Here is a 24,003-nt window from a genome sequence, read left to right as displayed (position 1 = left end):
TTTCTGTCGTGCCTCGTCAATAAAAAGTAGGTGTCCGTTGGAGCGATTTGAACCAAAGGCCTCCAGCGCTTTAGCCCGGTGGGCTATCAGTTAGACCGTCAGCGCATGAGTACTTTTTTCGTGCCCTCTTGACCTTTGAGACGATTGGTGTTTGCTTCACGTCGCATAGCAACAATTAGTTTAGAAGAGCGATGTATGTGCGTGAGCGTCAGTTTCTATTAGGCTAGAGACACACGAGTGGAACGCGCTATCATCAATTCGAGCTTACCATTGTCCTTCGCGTGCGTCATGTTACCTAGCAACAAGCCGCCAATTCCTCCCGTCCTTCCCCAGTGGCAGTTGGTCATTCGAGACGCTATGTGACATAGCACCGTCTTCGGAATAGGACCAGATCATAATGGAACACCTTTAATGTTTCTCCAGCTCAGTACGACAAATCAGCCATGGGATATCACCAGCAAGCCATCGTTGCCGTCGCGCCGTCGCCTCGCCATGAATCGCCATCACCTTGTCAAACTATCGCTTGCCTTGCACTTGAGTTACTGCATATGGACCCCTTGGGGAGCAGAGTTGCGCATCTGATTGAACACGCCGCTCGCACCCCTATTCGCCAAATCTTGTCAGATGCGCGAAAAGCACCCTTTTGAGGAAAAGCCAACTTCACGGCTGCGCCTGCACCATAGAGTTTCTATGGCCAGTATTGCCGCCCGCCGCGACACCGTCGTCGCGAGCCTCTGTGCGCTACCGCCCGTCGCGCCACCTTGCCTTCGCGTAATGTAGGAGCAAGCCATATAGTTAGTAGACTAACTCTAGAGGAAAAGCTGTGCGAAAAAAGTGGGAACCGCAAAGGCGCCTCCATGTTACTACAACTCATTTTTGTAGCATTAAACATATTCAAAATATTATGCAAAGGCAAGCACTTACACGTAGCACGTAGGCACGGAGAAAGTTTGAAGTTCATTCCGTATATTTTTCAGAAAGATCGAATAGCTATGTGGAAAATTTTGATGTAAAATTTACGGTGTCTAAAAGGTTTGCGTTTGCAGGCGCCTTAACTAGATGGCGCTACCATACTGACGGAGGCTTGGGATCTCGTTGATTGCGCGCGCGCCTCTTCTGAATCGCATCTCGTCGTCTGCACCTGCGCGCCTGCATAGGGTCGGCAACATGGCGGCGCCCTTGCGGTTCCAGATTTAAATACATGGGCGCTATGGGGAGCTTTTCGTTTAGAGTCAGGTATATTAACTCTATGGAGCAAGCACACTCGGCAGCTGAGCCGCGCCGTATCCTGCATTCAAGAGGAGTGGTTTTTCTGCTTAACACGGATGTGTCCATGGGCAAGATGGCGGACCCATGCGCAACTCTGCTCCCTTAGGGAGCATATACAGTAACTGTACCTTGCACGGACACCTTGTGCCATCGGGCAGGACTTAGTGGAATTACTAAACGATGCTAGATAGTCAGGCATCGATGAAATGCTTCGCATAACTATGCTTCCCATAATCTGTGGGATCCGCATATTTCTTTCCGTCTCCTTTACGAACTCGAAGTGTTGTGGATCAGCGCTTGTAAACAACTAAAGAGTGTACATACAAACTCACTATAAGGTATCGATTTTATACTGCTTTTGGGATCGACACTGCTGTGTAGTGGCACGCGTATCAATGATACTGTAGGGCTGTCAACGCCTATCCGACTGATACATAGAGCGAGGCCTGAAGTGTCTTGGGACCAGTGTTTGGAAACATAACGGCCTGTCTATAACGCAGTTAAAATCGACACTGAAGAGAAAAAGAAACATTTCAGCTGCATTAGTAAGTTACCGTTTTGCACTTTAAAAAAAAAAAGAAAGAAAGAACAGTCTTACCTTCAGAAGAGACTTGACAAGCCAAGCCAAGACAGAAGAACGAACGACAGCTCGCGAAACCGCCGTGTATTTTCCCGCACAAGCGTGCCATGACGGCAAAGATTTTGACGAGAAAGATCGACAGCATTGTATTCTAAGAGACGCCGAAGCTGAACTAAGTAAGTTTCAAAACATTTAGTGATCGGCAATGGCCAAAATAAGGAAAAGTACTTCGAAATCCCTGTCGTCTATACTTGGCTCTATATAGTCGATCGTTTATTCGTAATGAAGTACTGCGTTGAATTCTAAATGATCTAAAGACTCAGCATATAGCAAGCTTTCTACGCCAAAGTGGCATAAATACATTAAAATTACCTTTGAGATCCGTTACTGAAATCTCGCTTTCAGCTACTATAGCGTTATACAAAAGCGCGTGGTGGTTTTCTGGACTGATGAGCTGCGAGGCAAGACTCTCACGATTTTTTTTCTTTTGATTTTCCATAAAAGACCCATTGTCCAGTCTACTGAAGAATCTGGCGTCATTTTTTTTTCCTTTTTTTTTTTTTCGAAGGGGGAACAGTGGCACACGAGATCGTGGACGGAATGCAATGTCGCCCGTATTCGCTCATAGCGGCACACTCTCATGACCTCTAAACCTATAACGGTTTAATAGTAACGAGACACTAAAGATGGAAGGTTCAGATAGGGTTAAGCCTAACAAGAGGCTTAAGCTGTTAGGCTTATAAGCCTAACAAAAGCGTTGTCAAGGGAATGCACGAGTCCGGTCGTCGTCCCGAGTCCGAGCCTCGAGTAAGTCTCCAGTGCCAAAGCACACCTCGTAATTTCCTGCTCTCCAGGGCCGCAATTTTATGAAACGAATCAGCATTGCATTGTGTGGAGATCGTGAAGGCGAATGAAAAAAAGAAAAAAGAACAGGAATACACAAACAGGTCGCTCGCTCTGGAGGCGCGAGCGCGTCATTGAAACGTTCTTGACACACTCGCGATTGTTTTGACCGTGAATTGCGATACGAGTGAAGGTAGAAGGAGTGTGCAGACAGTGCACGCCTTTCTCGCATCGTCCTTCACCGACTAGTTCGGAGGCGTCGGGGCTTGTTCGACGACTCTCTCGATTAGCGCCATCGATAACGGGCATGTAGAAACCGGCTGTCTTTCCTGCTATTCTCGCTTGTGCTGCCCTTTATGCGTTGTCAGAAATAACAATAATAAAAAACAAAACGAGCAGTAAGAAAGAAAGCTGTGCCACCCTACTAAGAATCGGCGCCTAGGTGTGTGTTTGCGACGGCACGTGCAACAGTTTGTCCTGCAGCAGAGGCGTCGACTGCGTCGACCGCCACATACGCATAATCTCAACGAAGAGAGGCTCAATCAGAAACTATATTATCATCATCATCGTCTTCATTATCATCATCATCCTGTTTATGTCTACTGCAAGACAAATGTCTGCCCCAGCGATCTTCAAGTCTTGCGCCATCCGGTACCTCATCTACCCCGCAAATTTCCTCATTTCGGCACACCACCTGATACTTTGCACTGCGCTTTCATTCTCTTCAAACCCATTCGGTAACTTTAATAGACCACCGGATATCTGCCCTATGCACTGCATGACCTGCCCAGCTCTATATGTCTTCCTCGTAATATCAGCTAGAATGTCGGCTACCACCGTTAGCTTTAGAGAGCTTTAGTGTGTCGTACATACCCGTATTATAGGGAGGCGATGTTATCATGCACACTATAAAAAGAGACAGAGAGGGGCGGGGGGGATATTTTAAAGCGTTTTTATGAGCGTTGACATGCTACCCTCCATATAGGGAGGGGAAACGGTGATAAAATGATTCTGGAGAATTGTAGAGAAAAGAAAAGTTAAAAAAACACACACGAGTTACGCCGATAATGAGATTTTGCAGGTCAGACAATGGCGAAAAATTGTCTTTCTATGTCCCGAAGCGAACTTTGTCAAAATGTTTCCGAGAAGGCCAATTCTAGAAAGGTATGTGAACAACAGATCCAATCGGCCCACCACTGTTTTAAAGGGCAAGGCATAGGGCATAAGGTGCCCCATATCGTCGACGGAGCGGGACCAGTCACGCGAAATCAGTGCTCATGCAAGGCAAAATATCCTGTCGCGATACGCGTCCGCATTTGAAATAATATATGTGCCACTCTCTCTATAAACTGCTGCACTGTCGCCATCACCTCAGCTCTGATTGGCTCATCTGGCGGCTGTGCCATCGCTGATTGGTTCAGAACGCAAATATGGCAGAATTCGATTTGGCGGAATTAGACCGTGTCCAGAATAAGCGCCCCAAAATACCGGAAGTCCTGTACTCACGAACAGCAACGCTTTTGGCGACGAGTTCTGAAGGTGTAATAAACTATAACGCTAAAAGTATTCTCATTTTTCATGACTCTTCTCATCAAAATGAAAAAAAAAACAGACCAATAATAAAACTAATAAGAAAATGTACAAGGTGCATTCATAACTTTTGTCACTGCCAAAGCGATTACGCCAGCCGATAAATAGAAACATAGTTGCACCCTTCGTGATAGCAATTCAGTGCGCTTTGGCTGAACGCACCGGCGCTATATAGATGTCGCTACCATCGCTGCTGCTGTCGTGCTCGTCTTCGGTTATATACGTTTAGGCTAGAACTTTCTCCATTTTGCTAAAGGACCAATCAGGCGATCTGACGCGACCTTTTAGCGGCTTACACGCGTTCATCCGCTCGCCGTCAGCAGTGGTCACGTGACCACTAGAACGCTCAGCCGGAAGAGCGGAACATACGCTCCGCACCCGAGCGGGCCTCACGGCACGCGGAGCGGAGCCTCGATATAGAGCTTTAGCCGTATCACAGCCTCGCTTACATGCATGCGCTATGTGCTGGCGCAGCTCCTATAAAGCCTATATAGGTAAAACGTAAAGAATATTGGGCGCAGCTGTGGTCAAAATATTGAACGAATGGCGGTTAGTCGGAGACAAATCCGAAAGTGCCTCTACGTCTACGGCGCTTCTCGTATTTCAGCTCTGTTCCAAATCCACAGCACTACACACTTCTCGTTCGAGACTTGGCAGAGACTGAGCTCGAACGGAGGCACGTAGTATATAGTACGAAGCGCTGCGCACCCACTCGGCATCTCCTCCGTCCCCATAGTATAATACCTCCTGCGTCGTGTAACAGGCAGCGCATCCTTAACGAAGTCAGTGCGTTTATTCAAATGAAGACACAATATACGCGCGGCCAGCGCAACGTGAGAGCGTCGCCGCCAGTCTCGCTACAGGAAACGCTAAACACTCGAGTCCTCAACTATTTCTTTCTTTTCTTTTTTTGTCTTCACTCTCTCCGCGTCTTGGCGAGGAGGTTTCACTGAGCGCAGCAGGTCTTCGAAAGTAACCGGCTAGCTAGCTAGCTAGCTCGCTAGCTATAAGCCGCCCGCGCGGTGTGTTGTCTGCCCGCCCGCTGACACGGCAATCGCCGCCCTAGCCGCCTAGCGCGCGCAGCGACCGAGGGACCGAGCTAGCAGCAGCAGCAGCAGACACCGCGTTATCAGCGTCGCTGATCGTTTAATGGCCCCGGGCTGTTACCAAACTGCCGTATATAAGGGCGACCAGTAATCCGTCGAGGTCCCCCCGCCACCCCCCACCACGTCGCCGCTGCGAAGTATATACGTGTAAGGCGTCACTCCCACTCTGTTGCATTTTCTTTGCTGCCCCCCCCCCCCCTCCCGCCCCCCTGTCGTCGTCGTCGTCGACCGTTCACACCTTCTTCCTCTTCGACGTCGTCATTTGGTCCGGAAAGAACACTCCGACTGGGACGATCGCCATGAGCTCCGCCGCAGCGGTCGCCAAGAGCGCCCTGTGCTCCGACAACGCCGAGGTCACCGAGTCACTGCTCAATGGATCGCGCGTGGACGGCAAGGATCACCGACGCAACGATGTGAGTCAATGGGGTCAATTTTTCATACGAAAGGCGAAGCCTGTAGTCTGACGTCCCTGTCCGGTGTTTTACTGGCCTAATTTCATATTTCTTTTTAGTTATATATTTTTTTCTGTTTTCTGGATCGTTAACTGATTTATTAGGTTTTTTGGACGGCAAGGATCCACCAACGCCACGATGTGAGTCAATGGGTTAATTTTTTTTTCACGATAGGTGAAGCGCACAGTATAATATCCCTGTCTGGCGTTTTAATTGTCTAATTTCATATTTCGTTAATTACCTTTTTCTGGATCGATAGCTGTTTTATTAGGCTTGTGGTAGACGACCGTCGCCGAGTAATTTGGGCGGGAAAGGGTGGAAAGATTGATGGGCTTTTCGACTCACTCGTTTGGCATTTTCTTTCCTTAACTTCGTGTTTTCATTTATTTGCTTAGAAAGATAGCTTTCCTGTTAGGTTCGCGGTTGGCGTCCGTCGCCGACTGGCTAGGGCGAGAAAGGGCGAAATCGCCAAAATTTAAATTGTTTTTTTTTGTTTTGTTTTTTTTACTTACCATGCATGGTGTTTTACTTTCCTAATTTCACGTTCATTCATTTATGTGTTTGTTGGAACGATAGCTTTCTTGTATAGCTTCGTCACCGGCGTCTCCTGCGGAGTATATTGCGCTGGAAATGGCGAAATCACCGAAGAGTGAAGATTTTCGACTTACTGTATATGTAGGCAGTTTGGAGTCCCAATTTTACGCTTTCTTTTCTTTATATTACTTTGTAACTCTGCTACGAGTTCATACTCGGCGTCTGCTGCCGTGTTCCTTTGACTGGAAACGGGCGAGAAGGCCGGAAATTGAACCGTTTTGACTTACGCGAGCGCACGTGATCTGATAGCCTGCTATACGAGGCTTATTGCCACGTGTTGACATCCGCGATAAGTATGTTTACGTGCTTGCACAAAAAAAAAGTATTTGCATTACTCTCTTTACTTGACGTGTTTTTCTGACACAGATAAGTCTTCTATTTACCGCCTGTTGCATACGTGTCTCTGGCATTGGCCCAGCTATAAAACGACTTGGCTTCTCAAATGACTGCTCCATGCGTTAGATGCCAGATTCCGAGGGGCTGCCGTTGGTCTCAAATGTCCGGAACTTGTGCCGAGGCTTTTGACATGTAACATTGCGGCGGCCTTCGCTCTGACCGAATTCGCCGAGCATATAAGTGTGGTAGTGGAGCATTTGCATAGAGTTATTTCTAAAAAGAGCAAATCCTCAACTATATCGCAAAGCGAGCGAGTTTGTATGCATACCACAAAACTAATTTCTCTTATTTATTAAAGCGAAGCTTTATATGTCTAGACGAAATCGCCTGTCCACAGAAAGCTATCATCATCAGCATTGTATCGAGCGTCGTCATCGCCTTCCACAGCTGGCTGCGTTGCCGCTCATCATTCCAGCCTAGAATTTCACTTCTCTTCTGTCGTCGTAATGGGGAGGCTGCGTTTACGGGGCTACGAGCCATTGCTTAGGGGGGTACGCGCCATTGATTGTCTTACGTAACGGGAAGATTTAGTTTTGAAGCAATTTAATTTCGAAGAATCGCAAGTGGCAATGGGCGGGCGAATGCTGCTAACCATGCCACCGAGCAAACTCGAGAGATCGAACACGAGCCACAACGGCGGACTGCGGGCGTACCGTCAGTGACGTCGTTCTCTCCGTCGCAGCCGAACGTGCGTGTAACCTCATGATTGAGATTCGAGAAATACTTTAATGAACCCTCGGAATAAACCCAGTGACACACCGGGGCCGCACGTTTCCGCTTCGCTGGTTAATCATCTTCGCGGAGTGAAGGGCCGACGCATTCTTTTTTTGCGGCACGTTTGGTGTATACCGCTTCGCAGGACCGCTTAAGGGAAATGTGGTGGCGTGGATTATCGTAACATACAAGAAATGTAAGATACGAAAATGATTTGAAAGAATAGTCATCCTATATTTTGTTTGCTTAAAACTTGCATGCCCAAATATAGTTATACATCCAGAAAAGTCAGAAACTTCATTTTTATTTTTGGGTTGCGAAAGTGCATATTTAGGCAAACACACAAAATATGACATGTTACTTGAATTAAAACCAAATTAGTACTTTACCATATATATGGATGGTGGAGGGAGTTCATTGGTTCCTCGGGAAAGTAAACTGTAATGTCACTGTCTGATGTAGAATTGAATCTCACTAATTTAATCGTTTCGGATGGTATATAAATGCATGATTCGAACACATATTATAATAACTAGATGTGCAAGGTTTTTTTCGCTTAGACTCAGTGTCACCGGATGCGTCTTCGTCGAAGCCTTCGGAGGAATTAATTCCCCCCATACCCTTCGCTAACACCATGATATGGGGGGAATTCCTCCAAGGTATGGATGAATTCATTCCCCCATACCCCGAGCGGTAACACCGCTCGCTTCCTGCCCCCCCCCCCCCCCTCCCCCTTCCGTGGTGGTTCAGTGGCTATTGCATTCTCCTGCTCAAAACGAGGCCGGGGGTTTGATTCGAAGTTGAAATAACTCCGAAGTTCAAATAAACGCGAAGGGCTCGCAATAACGTTCCCTTGAAAAAAAGAAATCAATTTCGAGTTTAGCCAACTTTTCTGTAAAAGCATAAGGCCCTACTGAAGCCAAAAAGCCCTCGGTGTACTACGAACGTTTGATAGCCCTAATGTATGTCCGGAAGCCAATCTGAGTAGTTAAGTCAGTCTTTCTTCTATATAAGGAGTTAGTGTACATTCATAAAGACATTCTCAAGAAACACTTAGGTTCTCTTCATGGCCGCGATACAATGATTACACTAACCGCCGCGGTCGCTGAGTGGCTATTGAGTTCGTCTGCTTAGCACGAGGTCGTGGACTCGATTCCCGACCGCCAAGCGGTCGCACTTCGATGGGGTCCGAAATACAAGAACGAACTTGGTTACGCGTTGAAAACAAATAAACAAACAAAAACAGGTAGTCGAAATTAATCCTGGAGCCCCCACAACTACAGCGTCCCACATAAGCCATGTGTGGCATTCCTTCGGACATTAAAGACCTTAATTTAAGTATGAGGCCAACCTCCACCCAGTCTGTTTGCTGTCTTTAACTAACACTTTCTTTTTCGTGCGTTTGCTTTTTTTTTAATGCTATTGTTTCCGTCTTTCTTAGCGCCCATTCCCTGCCCCAGTGTATACGGTAGCGAATCAGAAGCCTCTCTTCCAGTTAACCTCCCTGCGCTTCTCATCTCATTTCTCTATCATTTAATCAACGTGAGTCGGAACCGAAGCTTCCGCGCAAGATCGCGCTAAAGTGCCACGTAAGGAGGCGCAAAACGCCTACTTTCTTTTGTTTAAAAGAGCAGAGGGAAGAAACAATCTTCCTTCCTGCATGTTTAGCATGCGTTCTGCATTTTGGGCTCTCTCCCAGATAATAGCGATAGAACAACCTGACCTCTCGAAATAAACCGAACCGCCTAACCTCGAGATGGCCGCCATTTCAATGCACAGCCCTGTCTGCGATCGACGCAAAAAAATAAAGAAAGAAAAGCACCGCGAACGGTGTTCGGACAGCACGTATACATGAACACAAATGCCATCTTTCTGCTACGAAGTTAGCGTTCTGAATATTCATGAGGCGACGCGCATGTGCTGAAACCGCGGTGCGCCCAAGGTGGCAGCATATCGCTGAGCCGGGTCCCAAGAAAAAAGAAAAAAAGTTCCCACGAGTCTCTCATGTCGTCACACAGCCAAGAACAAAAAGTCCATCCGGGAAAAAAAGGGAGATACGAGGGGTCAGAGCACGGACTGAGCATGCATAAAAATCTAGAACGTGTATACGCGTTGGAAGATGGACAATTAATGCGCTCTCGCAGTATTATGTCTGCGCAAAGCCAGGCCAGCGCGCTCAGATCTTGCTATTAGCATGCATCCTCTAGCACTCTCTGCACCAGCCTATTCAATTTTAGAAGAAAGAAAATTAAAGTAAGAAAGAAAAGAGACAGAAAAAGAAAAGAAGCTTTTAAATGAAGAAAGAAAAATCCCGCTTTTGGCCAAAGAACGTGTCGCTAGTCGCTTTGCATAGCGAATCCGTGATGCGAGATGAAACGTGCGACTAATCAATAAACGGCTCTGTCTTTCCTTCTTTCTTTCGTTCGTTCTTTCTTTGTTTCTTTCTTTATTTTTTTTTTCTTTATTTCTTTTTCTTTCCTTCCTGAGCTTAAAGAAAGGAAATTGCGCAAGAATTTTACCATATGCGAGTCGGTGAAACGGGGTCGCGAGGCAAATTAGATAAAACGTGATGTCGGCTTGCTGGCTCCTCTGAATGGAAGGATATCGCTGCTGCAACAATCATATAATGCGATGCCCTAGCGAGTAACTGTCGTTGAAGAAGAAGAGAACGTCGAGAATGAACGAGAATGAAATATGCGCGAATCCGCATAGGTGTGTAAGCGGGTTATATAAACGGCTTAGGCAAGTGACGTACACTTTACACGTTCATAAGAATACCGTGTAAACTGATCACACTAGAGGCAGGCGTACGGTATGGTGCCCTTTAAAAGGAACACCTTCACTCGTAATAAATGTATTGCAGCTGCAACATTTCCTCGACTATGCCGCTAAAAGGTCACTGATACGATTCATTATAAGCAGACAACCGTGCTTAAAAAATTACCTCCAGGTTTTCACTGCATATGTCAGCTGTAATTGGGAGCCGAGTACTAAGGTGTTCCAAATAAGATTTTTGCTGTTCTGTACATACCCGAGACGCATAATCGTCGCACGTAAGTAGTGGACCCACAAGGAATGTCATTTTTACGCGTGGTGATGATGAGAGAAGAAACGAGCGGACTTAAAGAGCTCTTAGTCGTTATTAATGTGTTTTTTATGAGATGGTCTGTGATAGCAGATAACAGCGCCCAGCAATAAAATGTGACGTCTTTCTGTAGGTCCATTTGAACATGACAGCGCCCGCCTTTCAGTGAGAGCTGAATGTGTGAGTTGCACTTTAGCTCTTTACCAAAATAAAAAAATAAATATCGGAATGAAACCGATATGCAACGTAACACCAATGCTATAACCCTTTATGATCATGTGAGATAAAATACGGCATGATGACAGTCAGATCGATGGATAGAGGATTAGGTAGCCGGTTTAAATGTGGAAATTTCATGTAAAATGTAGTCGGCTGATGCAAGAATAAGATCTCGACATCGTTGAGAGGGCATTAAAGATACGCTGCTGGCTGCTGATCAAACGCCTTAACTGATGACATAAATTATTAAGGGACTGATCAACTCGTGCGCTAAACTATCCCGAGAGGTAAAGATTGTCTCATTCATTCATTCATTCATTCATTCATTCATTCATTCATTCATTCATTCATTCATTCATTCATTCATTCATTAGTTCTTTCGTTCGTTCGTTCGCACTGATTTCCAACCACGGTGACATAGTGACTTTCGCTCATAGCGACTTTCATTCATGGTGACATTCATTCATAGTGACCGAGAATTCATAGTGACCGAGAATTCATAGTGACCGAGAATTCATAGTGACCGAGAATTCATAGTGACCGAGAATTCATAGTGACCGAGAATTCATAGTGACCAGAATTCATAGTGACCAGAATTCATAGTGACCGAGAATTCATAATGACCGAGAATTCATAATGACCGAGAATTCATAGTGACAGAGAATTCATAGTGACACACTTCACAGTCGATATCAGGGATAGCAGCAATCGGAATCAACATCGCTGGTTGCATAATCTGACAGAAAAAAACGAGAAGAGGATACTATTCGCTTTCTATATGATGTGTGGTACGTATGCTGACTATTGTGCAGATCTGGGATAATTTCTTTTTTTTTTCTTTCTCCCGGACAACGCGCCTCGAGTAATCGTGATTTCCCCCCCTCGACATCAGCGAGAAAAACGTGGTCATTGTCGCCCACCTTTCCGTATCAAGTCACTCACTCAATGTTCCGGATGGCTTACACGGGACATCTCGACTCACTCCTTCGTTCTAGGCGCACCTTATCAGCTCTGCAAACATTCTCCATGTGGTCTGGTTAGCAGAAGAGCGTCGGCCTTAACATGGCATGTTTCTTCTTATCGCCCCTTATCACATTTCGACGCCTCGTGCGGGTTGTATCGTGTTTATACACTGAGGAAGAGAGGGGCGTAACGCCGCGTAATCAGGGTGCCATTCGGTTGTTTCAATGCCACCTCAAAAAAGAGATAACGAGTGTTGAGGAGCAGATAATACACACCCCGTCTAGGCACTCCGGATGTCCCACCGTCCAGTGGCTTTCGTATGAGCGATAACAGGCCAGACGTGCAATTGCGTCCTCGTTTGCATGTCAACGTTGGCGGCGGTAGGCCAGGTGTCACTGCCGCATCTTCCATTCAGGTGTTTCAAGTTGCGTTCACACTAGCGGCCGAAACTCGTGACCGGCATGTCGCGAGTGACAAGTTCGAGCACCGCGAGCGGCTGCGTTAGCGGAAAAAAAAATACCGCGACTGTCTGCGCTGAATCGCTGCGGGAACAATTTTTATGCGGCAGTCCGGTAGCTGTGAAACGAACAGCCAGTAATGAGAGAGTTAAGGTGTCACGTGTCACGGCGGTGGTGATGACGTCGCTGCCGTGTTCGCGGAGCAGCAAAAAGCAAGTGCACTTTCGAGCGCAATGAATAAGCGTGAGATACGATCGAGTGACTGTCACGTGACTCGAACGCGGGAAAACAGGATTGGTGTGAAATAACTCGGCATGCATACGTATCTGCCACGCATCACCTAGTGGCGAGTGATGATAAATGCGCAACTGCCCTAAATAACTAATTTTTTTTCTGTCTTTACTGATCCCATTCACGTCCCTGGCCTGCCCACACTTACTGCTACAGTGCAAGGTATGCCAGACCTAGAAATTTACGCGGAGGGCATATTTAACCTATTCAATAGTCTTAAATCATCATCTTTCGCTGGCTGTGATAGTATAAGTAGTTAACTTACGAAGAATGCCTCTCACGTATCCGCACAAGTACTTCGCTTACGATTCAATCAATCACTAGAAACTGGGACCGTTCCCGGTGACTGGAAGAAAGCTAATATCTTGCCAATCTTTAAATCAGGTGACCGCTCGAACCTTGCCAATTACCGCCCAATCTCCGTGACAAGCATTCCCTCAAAATTACTAGAACACATCATAGCCTCAAGCCTAATGAAACACTTGGAAGCAATTAATTTTTTCTACCCATTTCAGCATGGTTTCCAAAGCACTTATCGTGTGATTCCCAACTAGCCGAATTCACCCACGACATTCTGCTTAACATGGACAGGAACCTGCAGATCGACGCCGTTTTCTTAGATTATTCAAAAGCTTTTTACAAGGTGCCTCAAAAGCTCTTACTGCAAAAACTATCTGGACTTGGAATCTGCAATACCTTACTCATATGGATTGAACAATTCTTATCCGGGCGCACACAATACACTTCCACAAACCATCACCGCTCACCTCTTACCCATGTGACTTCGGGCGTCCCTCAGGGCGCCTGTCTGTCCCCTTTATTATTTCTAATCGATGTGAACGACTTGCCGACTAGCATACATTGTAAACTACGACTTTTCGCAGACGACTGTGTAGTTTACAACACTGTTAACTCCTCTGATGATGTTCTTTGCCTGCAGCGTGACCTCGATGCCATCGCGTCATGGTGCGAAAAATGGCAAATGCCTCTCAACTTATCGAAATGCAAATCGATGTCTTTTACCCGAAAGCGCAGTTCCTTTCAGTCCACTTATGGCATTAGCTCTCTCAACATCAGCACCACTTCATCTTACAAGTACCTGGGTCTTATTTTGACGTCATCACTCTCTTGGATAACACATATCCAAACAATACGTCGCAAAGCTGCGCGCTCACTCGGGTATCTACAAATAAATTTAAGAAAGGCATCCCCAGAAGTAAAAAAAGTTGGCGTACGTGACAATTGTCCATCCACAACTCCAATTTGCTTCCGCTGTCTGGCATCCATCTCAAGATTACCTAACCGCATCATTGGAATCCGTTCAAAACCAAGCGACCCGCTTAATTAAATTATGGGATTTTACGTGCCAAAACCACGATCTGATTATGAGGCACGCCGCAGTGGGGGACTCCGGCAATTTGGACCAACTGCGGTTCTTTAACGTGCACCTAAATCTAGGTACACGGGTGTTTTCGCATGTCGCCCCCATCGAAATGCGGCCGCCGTGGCCGAGATTCGATCCCGCGACCTCGTGCTCAGCAGCCAAACACCATAGCCACTGAGCAACCATGGCGGGTTAGCCACCCGCTTCCTCACTTCACATTATTCACGGTACACTAGTGTCACCTCCTTGAAGCAAACACTAGGTCATCCAACAATGAAGTCACGCCGCATCACGTCACGTCTTTGTTCGCTGCAATCCTTCTTTTACAATCCACGCTCAAGGCACCACCTTCTTAAACCACCATTGCGCACTTCCTATCGCATAAGTCACAGCTCTACCATAGTACGTTTACCCGGCCGCTTGTCTGCCATGACCACTTCCTTCTTTCCTGATGCAATCGTTTATTGGAATGCGCTCCCTGACCACTCATTTACCTGTACTAACCGCAAACAATTTCGTGAATACCTAACAAATCACTTTCAATAACTGTCTGTTCCCAGTGTACATTTTTCAAGAACCCTTCATAAACCACTCGTAATAGTCTACCCTTGTCAACGCTTCCATCTAGTGTATTTTCTTTTTGTTCGCGAATGTATTTGCGTGTGTCTTGTTTAATTTAGTTATTTTTCTTTGATTGTTTCAAGTCGTACAAGATCAGCAATGTTTATTTTTTTTTCTACGTAACCACTATTACACATGTTTGTATCCCCCCCCCCCCCCCCCCCCCTTGTGTAATGCCTTCGGGCCTTCAAGGTGATAATAAAGGAAATGGAGTGCCACGTGCGTTTTTGCCGCCGCTATAGTGCGAGGGTATAGCTCCCGACATGATGATGATGATAGTGGCGCGTCGGCCACATGTCCAATGCATCGCTCTGTAATACGACGAACCGGGGCCACACTTTTCTGAAGCATACGAGCGTATATCCTGTACTCGAATGGAAACTTTGTTCTATAGAAACATTTCGTGTTTCGCTTGATACTTTGCTAGCCGTTTTGTTTTGACGAACTTGGCGAAACGAATATGTTCTCGTTAATTCTTACACACTCATTATCACGTATCACTGAAAATGTAGTATACGACGATGTTCGCGAAACCAATGTCCCATTCGCATACATGGTGGTATCATAATGTTTAGAGGCTGGCTCTATTTTGAAGAAAGCGATTTATTTATGGGCATTCAAGCACTGCCACGCTTGAAATGGTCCCATTGTGCAGCAATACAGGGCTCCCAGTGTTCCCGCCTTTTTGCGAATATGTCCTGGACGTCTTCATTCCCGTAGTTTATGACATGGTAGTGTTATAGCCATACAACAGGCAGTTACGCCAATTTGCTTTTGGAAAATCATAAAATCCTATCGCAAGGCTATGCCAACAAAAATCATAAGGCCACGAACGGAACCCAAGCGACATAAGAGCGTATTTATCCAATATGTCTGATCGCTCACACGCTTACCGACGTTTGTATGCTAGCTGCTACATAATAAACTGACACCTCAATTAAAGCCGCGGGGCTGACCGTGACACTGAGCTCGAACCGTTGATACAGTTAGCGTTCATCGTATAAGCGTCACCGCCTTTACATAATTAAAGCGCGATTGGGGCGTATTTCTCAACCCTCTGTTTGTGTCCTAGTGTCAGCTCTCAAGGTCGAAAGGGAACGTCGGCGGCTTTGAAGGACGGATGACGACGTAAGACTCGCAGATGGGGCGTGTAACTCCACCATTCCCTCGAAAGCGGCACGTGATCTACAACCTTCCTCGCTCTTCGCAGTTCCATCAAGAGCCACTGGTGAATGGTCCGCTGGAACACGGAGTGGATAACAGAGTAGAGAGAGAGAGAGAGAGAGAGATGATTGCGTAGCAAGTGGGCGGGTGACGTAATTGCATGCTGAAGCAAATAACGAAAAGAAATGGAAACATTGAGCAACAGTGGCGCAACCTAGCGTTCAACTCGGAAAGCACGCACGTGAGGCGTGGTGCCGCGTTTAAGCGTGAAATCTGGATTATCGCGCTAGCGGGGCTCTCGGAGTAGAGCAGAGGGCGGTAGGAAATTTCCCAACACGGAAGCTCTATGTCACGAGGAAGGCTTAAGGGGGTGCGTATAGATAAATAAATAAGAATGCTTGTGACATTTGACGAAGTGGTCGTCTGTGCTTATGTCATGCCGCGGCGTCTGTGCGCGTTTGTTTTGTCTGGAGCGCGCATGCAATGTGTGTGCTGTGACCATGGAAACAAACATACCCGCGGCTTTCGATCACGAGACGCACTTCCATCCGTCTTATCCCTTTTATGCTACACGCGTGTTTATTGTTTGTTTTTTGTTTGCTGCGATGCGACAAGGAATGCCTGGCATTTTATCAGAGTGCTATCTCCCGAGTCTACTAAAAGGATGAGAGAGTGGTAGAAAAAGAAAAGCTCAATCCTACGGCGTGTAGTTTGCCCACACACGGAAAGCAATAGCTGAATGTTCCTTTTACGTGTCGACGATTGATGGCGCTTCGTGATACACGAAACAGGCATTCTGATAGGGTGCCTTGATACAACTCGCTCTCGACGCTGGCAGTGAGGAGGCTCCCTACATTGTGATAGGGTTATTGTATGTGTTCTCGTTAAGTGGGGGCATATACAGTTACTCTGCATGATAGTGATGATGATGTTTTTTTTTTTTATTATTGACATCGCCTTTGAAACGAGGCGACGACAAACAGTCACCTAGCCTGCTTAAATTGATGAGGTTTTACTACATATATTACCATCTAACATTTTGCCTATACTTTTGTATATTAAACTTATGTCACTATATTACACTGTTACCTACGCTTGCAATGACTTTGATTCTATCAATCTTTTCCCTGCTTTTCCCACCAATACTCTAAACAACTGTTACTTATCTCGTCTGCGGACCGGTTAAACCTTCCATCTTCCTTGAACCCCAACGATTTTGGGAGGTAGACTTTCCAACAATTCTCCCTTGGTGAATATCTTGGCATTTCATTACGAAGTACTGTGTCGTTTCCGGGCTTTTCTTGCACCACACGTACGCCTCATCCTATGGCCCATATTTGCTCTGGCTTGTTTTTGTCCCCATACAGCCAGCTCGGGCCTCAATTACAAAACCAGCGCAACAGCGTACGGACTTCTAATCGATTACCAACTAGCCCGGTCCCACGCATCGGCCCTCAAATAGCAAGGCACTGATCTTAACACTGTCCTACAGATTTTGTCTGCTGATTTCTTCCGTGCCTGTTTTGCAAATCTGAATGTTCTGTTACGTTTCCAACCTATGCATTCAATTTACCGTCTGTTACTCTCACTATCTTTTTCAAGACTTCTGCTTGTCTATTTGCACTTTCAAATTACCCCGTACTTGGTTGCCAACTTTCTTGACCTCTTCCTCCATTTCCTGCCCAGGCACGCTGTAGAGGTGCAGATATTTGTGCATTTTAATCAGACATTTATTTTCATCCATGTTTCTTAGTGTGTCTTCAAAACTAATGTTGCTACGCGATTCTCTGACTTCAAAAGAAGCCCAAGTCCTGTCACCTTGCACTGCCTCATTTGTGGTTTTAACCATAGGCTCCCAAAGCAAGTTGGCCCACCGACTTCGGGTTATTTTTCAACCCCGCCAAGACTTCTGATGTTGACATTGTGAGCAATTTCTGACAACGTGAGCAATCGCATCGCCCTCTAGGGACACGGGTGTGAAGAACACGTTGCGCGAGTTCATGTGTTCATGCGGGTCGTTCTCCTGCCATAGTATTTATATAACAGTAACTCTGCAAGTGCGTTGTAAATCGCGTGCGTTGACTAAGGCACAGCTGCCGCAAACTAGCATTAATGAGACGATCGTATTGCTCTTGGGTGATTAAAAGTTAACGACGTGCAAAGCGCACAAAACTACACACTGCTTATCAAGTGATGGTTCTCTGGTAGTCGCTATCTACACGGAAGGGAGTCAATGTGTATCGGTTTGTTGTTACCACAGAGAGAACGCCGTAAGTTTCATTTTTATAAAGTCTCTGTAACAAGAACGACCACGACGATAACCCTGCACAACCATAGTTTAGTTCATAGCCAGCAACAGCTGTTTGTTTGAAATAAATAATGTGCTCCAGTATGGCAGGTAATCAGTAATCAGGCGCTTCAGGTTGCGACAAAAACGTCACCACCTTTCTGGGAACGGAGCACTATACGCTACCATATAGTTTCAGCTGCGGCGCGAGAATTTTCGTTCTGTGCACGCAATGCGCGGCCTCTGTGCCAATGTGTACGCGTTTCAAGTGCTTGCAGCCGAAAGCTTGACTTATTGACAGCTGCTTCGGTTATTAAAAAAAGAATGTAATTCCTGGCATGAGTAACTTGGAAGATAAAAGGGTGGGGCAATATAACCCGCATTTACCGCATGCAATATAGTATGACATGGTACGTATATATTAGCAAACATATACCCAGATATATAAAGAACGTCGCGGTGACGACGACGGCAAAATTCGTTTAGGGTGTCCATATAATTGCTGTCGCAATAAAAAAAAAAGAAAAGAAGAGAAAAATTCAGAGCTCTTCCACTATGAGAAGATGGAAGACCAGTGAAGCTGTACTTGCTGATAACGGGGTGTCAGGATCACGACGTGCCCCTTGATACCATACTGTCCACTGTCGTGGGTCAAGCGACGTATGCACATGAACGGAAGGATTCCCGACCAACTGGATGTACTGGATTCCCGACCAACTCCCGTTGAAATCTTGCCGAGACTCCTGGGAAGCGCTCGTCTGGGTTGTAACCAACTCGCCGACGGGCATTTACGGCTTCGCAATACTGAGGATCCTGGCGGGGCAATGCGTTTGCGCTTAGCCTCGTTGGCCCGATCTTCGTCATTCATTTTAGCCCGGAGGCGTCGATTGGATTCACGGTTCTGTTGCCGCTGGCACTCTAGACGGGCACGTTCTTCATAGGTAAGGGGACGGTCCCTCGAATTCGATGGGCCCGCACCATCGGCCGCAGAACGTTGGGCGGCTGCGCGTTCGGCTTTTCGACGCTTTCGCATCCATTCGCGCTGTTGAGAGCGCCGGCGCACCTTGAAGGCGCGTACTTCCTCTTCGGAGCGAGCGACAGGGGTCTTACCCATACTGAGTCCAAGGGGCAACTGATGACGTCGCTAGGGAAATGGCTATGTCAAGAGAGAATGAGACACAGCTACTGGTTGATAGACTATTACGTTTTTTCACTCACGTTTCGACACGCATCGTCTATAGACTAGCGTTTGGGCAACAGCGCTCATCACTCCGGCGCATTGTTTTTATCTCTTTGCGTCCCACGTGTGACAAGGGTCGTTCAAGGGCGCGTTACAGGTCCCCAAGCCCACAGGTGTGTGTGTCATTGAGCTTGGACCCATCCTGCACTATCACCAGGATCGGCCCACATGATGATTTGTTTTTGTCAACATCTCGGACACATTTTTTCTAGATCCTCGCCATAGACAGATTCGCTGTAAAAAAGTTGGAAGGCCATTGAACCTCCAGTTGAAGTCGATCAAAGTCAATGTCTTTTTGGGTGAGTTAGGAGTGACAATGGGGAAAGTCATTGAGGACGGCATTCTATCGCCCTCACCCGCGCACTAAAATACTGCCGTTTCGCGGGCCAAAACCACGACATGATTATGAGGCACGCCGTAGCGGGATACTCCGGGTTAATTGTGACCACCTGAGCTTCGTTAACGTGCACTCAAAGCCCACTGCACAAGGGCATTTTTTTATTTTATTTTTGCGTGGCATCCTCATCAAAATACGCTGCCGTGGCAGGGAATCGAACCCACGACCTCGTGTTTAGCGGCGCAACGCCGTACCCGCTATACTCCACCGAGACGGGTTCCAGTCGTTCGGGCCGACGGCACGCAAGGCGTCGTAGAGATAAAGTGGATACTACTTTTCTCGTAAACTTGGCTCCCTTCCTGTGGTGGTCACGAGAGCGAGGTGGTGATTCACCATATGGCGCGGTTTATTACCTACCGCGACGTCAGTCCACTGTAAACACGCCTACGCGTGGCTGCTGCCTCTTGACCGCAGCTCGGCCTCGGGCTTGAGCGCTCGCCTCGGTGGAGAGAGGTCGTGGGTTCAAAACCCGCTTTCTGTGGTAACCTGTCTGTATTTAAGTGGCGGCACAGGCATTCTCCTGCCCGGCACTCAGCCTTCTTCTGAAGGACAGCTCGGGCATAGAACCCGTGCCATTCAAACTATCGTCGAGACCCTACGCGAACCATTAACTGAACAATATTCGCATAACGCTGCCACTGAAAGGACTTGCGATAACGCGTTCAGGTCCCTCTCGTACGCAGTGCCACTGACGTACTAAACTTGCTTTGTGCTCATGAATACCCGCTTCAAGTGCGCGTCGATGAAATTGCGCTAGCGAGGAGCAGATACCAATGCGGGCCTTGGTGAAGCCCATAGAGTTGTGAATCCTCTGTGTTTGCTGGACCCTGGCATGGTGGCGCCATCTATGACGTACTCGGTTAATGACGGCTGTTGCCATTTCGCTGCGCACGCTCGCGCCTGTAACAGTCTTTCTTGTTTTCTTTATATTTCGTTATGCTTTTGCATCATCAGACATACGACGTACAAGCGGTGTCAGACGGGATGACACAAACCAGTGGGAGCACGACAGTGCAAATTACTGTGGCAAGTAAACCGAGATCTCAACGCACATCTCGGAGGCGCATATGACAGACAGTACGGTTCAAGAACAAGTGCAAGTACTTGTTCTCGTATGAACGTTGACGCCCGCGGTTGGGCCTCTCTACAATTAAGGTGCCAGAATGTGCTACCTGTGGAAGAAACTTCGTGATCTGCGGAGTGTAAAATCGAAAGGTATGAAACTGCAAATCTTATGAACGTTTGTCAATACAACGTATACCAAATTTGGGAGCCTGAGGCTTCCGTTCTGCTGGGTCATTAAGACTGAGATCCCGGTACAGGTTATGCTTGAGGGTGATAATGAAAACACCTTATCTTTCTTATTCGCGAGTTTTGTCCGTTTATTTGACGCAGTGCGTGCATTGCGAATACATGCGTTGCTGCCATACCGAGGTGACGTCAATCACTGTCACCAAAAGAAAAAAAAAAAAGAAAAAAATGCGGCTGTTTCTTTCTTCTTCTTCTTTTTTCTTTTTTTTTTTTTCTTGTTTGATGGTCAAATAAGTAGACGCATAACGCCGAACTTGCGTAAATACCGAGGAGATATCGAGGCTCTCCGGGGCTGTGCCATTCTCTGAGAGGACAACAACGCAAATTTGCGACAATGGTGACGTAATTAGAAGTAATTTTATGGTAGACACAGTATTTTTAGCATTTTTATTGATTTCAGCAATGAAGTAAAGTACAGAATTACTTAGGAGGAAGAGAAAAAGTTCGTCAGAGAGTAGTGCTCGTCAAAGGCACCCTGAAGAGCCACGCTGACTGGATCTTTCACTCGTGAACTACACTTCCGAAACTTCGTTTTTAATAATTTGGAGGAATAACGTTAAGAGAGACAGAAATTATTGAAAACTGAAGCGGTCATCAGTGCTGTATGCAATGCTTTTGCTGCTTCAGGTCAGGTGTTTTAGCTGATATTCATACGAGAAGAATGCAAACAAAATTTTGAACTATAAAAAAGCTAAGAATAAACAAAACAAAGAAATTAAGCCCCAAATGCCTTATAAAGGTAATTGAAAGTATAAAGGTAATAAAGAAAATGTATATGAGGTCCTGACTGGCGTAAGCATAACTGCAGGGTATTCGTTGTTCAGATTTAGTGCCTCCACTTATGTCGCAGAGTCCCAAGATATCAGTGTGTATTTGTCCTCGTTTGTGAACATAAGTCATTGCTGCTAACCGCGCGGTAATATAGGGGTGTTGACTCAGCACGTGCTCAATATCATCAAGTAGCTTGCACTCGCTGTATACCACGGCTAAGTGAGTTGCCTGATTACGAGTAAAGTAAATGTAGATCAAACTGTTCAGATCCGTTCGTCAGGGCGACCTAACGGATTTCAAGGTTGTTTTTTTCTAGTATTCTAACCGTTCTGACGCAGAAAAAAAAAGTTCTCGAAGCTTTCTAGGTTCAGTCTTTGATTCCTTTAGAATGCAATATGACTGTTTTCTCTACGTTTTATTTAGATGAAGGGTGAACCTAATGCTTACAACATAAACAACTGAACCCTGCAATACGGTCTGAAAATCCATGACGTGAAAGTGAGCTGGCATGGCAATTTCCGGGTGCTACGTCACAGCACCAACACGCCTCGCAGCGTTATCCATAGAGCTATAACCTACAAGTGTAATCCCTGAAGCATATCTCAGCAGGTCTACCTGGGAAGCAATCGTGGAAAGTCGGGTATGAGGAAACATACCCGGACTGAACGAAATACTACCGGTGCAATACCTTTTAAAGTCACTTATTATTGCAAAGCAGTGTTTTACGAAGCTGAAGAAACACTTAATTGATTAGATTGCAAGCGCATTGGCACACATCGGCGCCTCCATGTATGTGAAAAAATAAAGTGAATTTATTCAGTTTGTTTAATAAAAGCGTCTTTTCCCCTAAACACTCAGATACAGGTTTTCTCATGTCAGACATTGCGAAGAATCACACGGTGGTGCCTCGCGTTAGCATTTAACGATGATGACGATGATGACGATGATGATGTCTACTGGCATCCCCCTTCAAAACGAGGCAGTGACAACTACACAGAGCCTGCTTGAGCTAATCAGTATCATTTCTTTCTGGATTGCCGTGTCATCTGGTGGCCTTTGAAATGACTACACATTCATTTTTCGTCGTCGTGGACGCTGTAGCAGTACGTCTCGCACAAAGTATACATTTTATGGATGACTGGGGCCAAAAAAAATATATATATATTAGAAGCTTGACATATAGTATCTCCTACACCTAGCATCAGAATATATTAGCTTATCGTGTCCGGCCTAATTTTGGAAAGGGTTAAGGACGGAGGTGAACACCAGACCTTCGGAGGCGTAAAGAATAGTCCACCAGTCGAAACTTATTTAGCGTTTGTCATTTAGTGAACCTTTGAGAGCAGTCCTTTCACTATGTGTCATATAGAACAAGCCGAGGGCCGGAGTCTGGCGTTAAATTCGTAACCGCATCCCACGTGATCTATTTTCGCCACCCCGCTCCGTTGTTCCTAGAAAGGAGGAGCCCTTTCGTCATTCACCGCCTCGCCGCTCTGTACGCACTGTGCCCACAAGAAGTGCCGACACTGCCTTTCCCCGCGGATAAGAGAATTTAGCAAGTTCGCGAGTTTCGCGATGGATTCCTCTTGGAAGTCGCGAGGCGGCAGAGTGGCGTCTGCCCCTGGAAGGTCAAAGAGGCGGCGGCGTCCTTAAGAAGACGGTCCTCCCGCCGTCTCCAATTTTGCCCTTTTTTCCTTTCTTTTTCTTTGTTTTTTTTTTTCTTCTTACTTTTCTTTCAATACAGTTGTCTCCCGCTGTTCTCTTTGTCAAGCGGTTTCTTTCGCCAGAAACTTCCGTATTCTTTTCTCGCTTTTTTTTTTCTCAACTTTCTTCTAGTCTCTCGCTAGAGTCAGTCGATGGTGCACGGCCGGTGGCACGTTCCCCTCCCACCCTCCCCACCACTCCGCCGCCCACCTCCCAGCCCACCCATCGCTTTGTCTGGAAACCGGCGGTTCCTTCTGACTTTCGTTGGCAGCAGCATTTTTTTTTTCTTTCTTTTAATGGGCTCTCCGCGTTCCCGTAACTTCGCGCGGCGCGTGTGCTTCGCAAAAAGAAAGAAAAACGTTTCCCACCTGTTGCGTCTTACTTTTGGAAAGCGGCCAGGTCCCAGGCAGGCCCCAACGGCTCATTTACGAAGGGGGCTGGTGCTGGTTCGGTGCGAGCGCACTCTAGAAGAATTTCAAACTGTTGCGCGTCTTTGACGTCACTTGTAAGGTCTTCGCAATGTTACAAAGACGTCAAAAGGAACAAATGGGTTCTTTGAATTCT

At 46.5% G+C, this 24,003-nt stretch overlaps 1 protein-coding gene across 3 annotated transcripts in view; it reads left to right on the top strand.

Moving 5' to 3' along the window:
- LOC119446390 (cationic amino acid transporter 4-like) overlaps nucleotides 1-24,003 on the top strand; it is a 135,583-nt gene that overhangs the window by 29,214 nt on the left and 82,366 nt on the right. The window contains exon 2 of one of the 3 annotated variants that reach the window (XM_037710811.2): nucleotides 5,664-5,801. The exons of the other annotated variants lie outside the window; for them this stretch is intronic. Within the exon in view, the coding sequence (XP_037566739.2) occupies nucleotides 5,664-5,801 (138 nt within the window). The remainder of the gene's footprint in view (nucleotides 1-5,663; nucleotides 5,802-24,003) is intronic. 3 annotated transcript variants of the gene reach the window in all.

Source organism: Dermacentor silvarum, chromosome 3 (genome assembly GCF_013339745.2).
Source record: "Dermacentor silvarum isolate Dsil-2018 chromosome 3, BIME_Dsil_1.4, whole genome shotgun sequence".
NCBI lineage: Eukaryota > Metazoa > Arthropoda > Arachnida > Ixodida > Ixodidae > Dermacentor > Dermacentor silvarum.
This window is presented reverse-complemented; position numbering and strand designations above follow the sequence as displayed.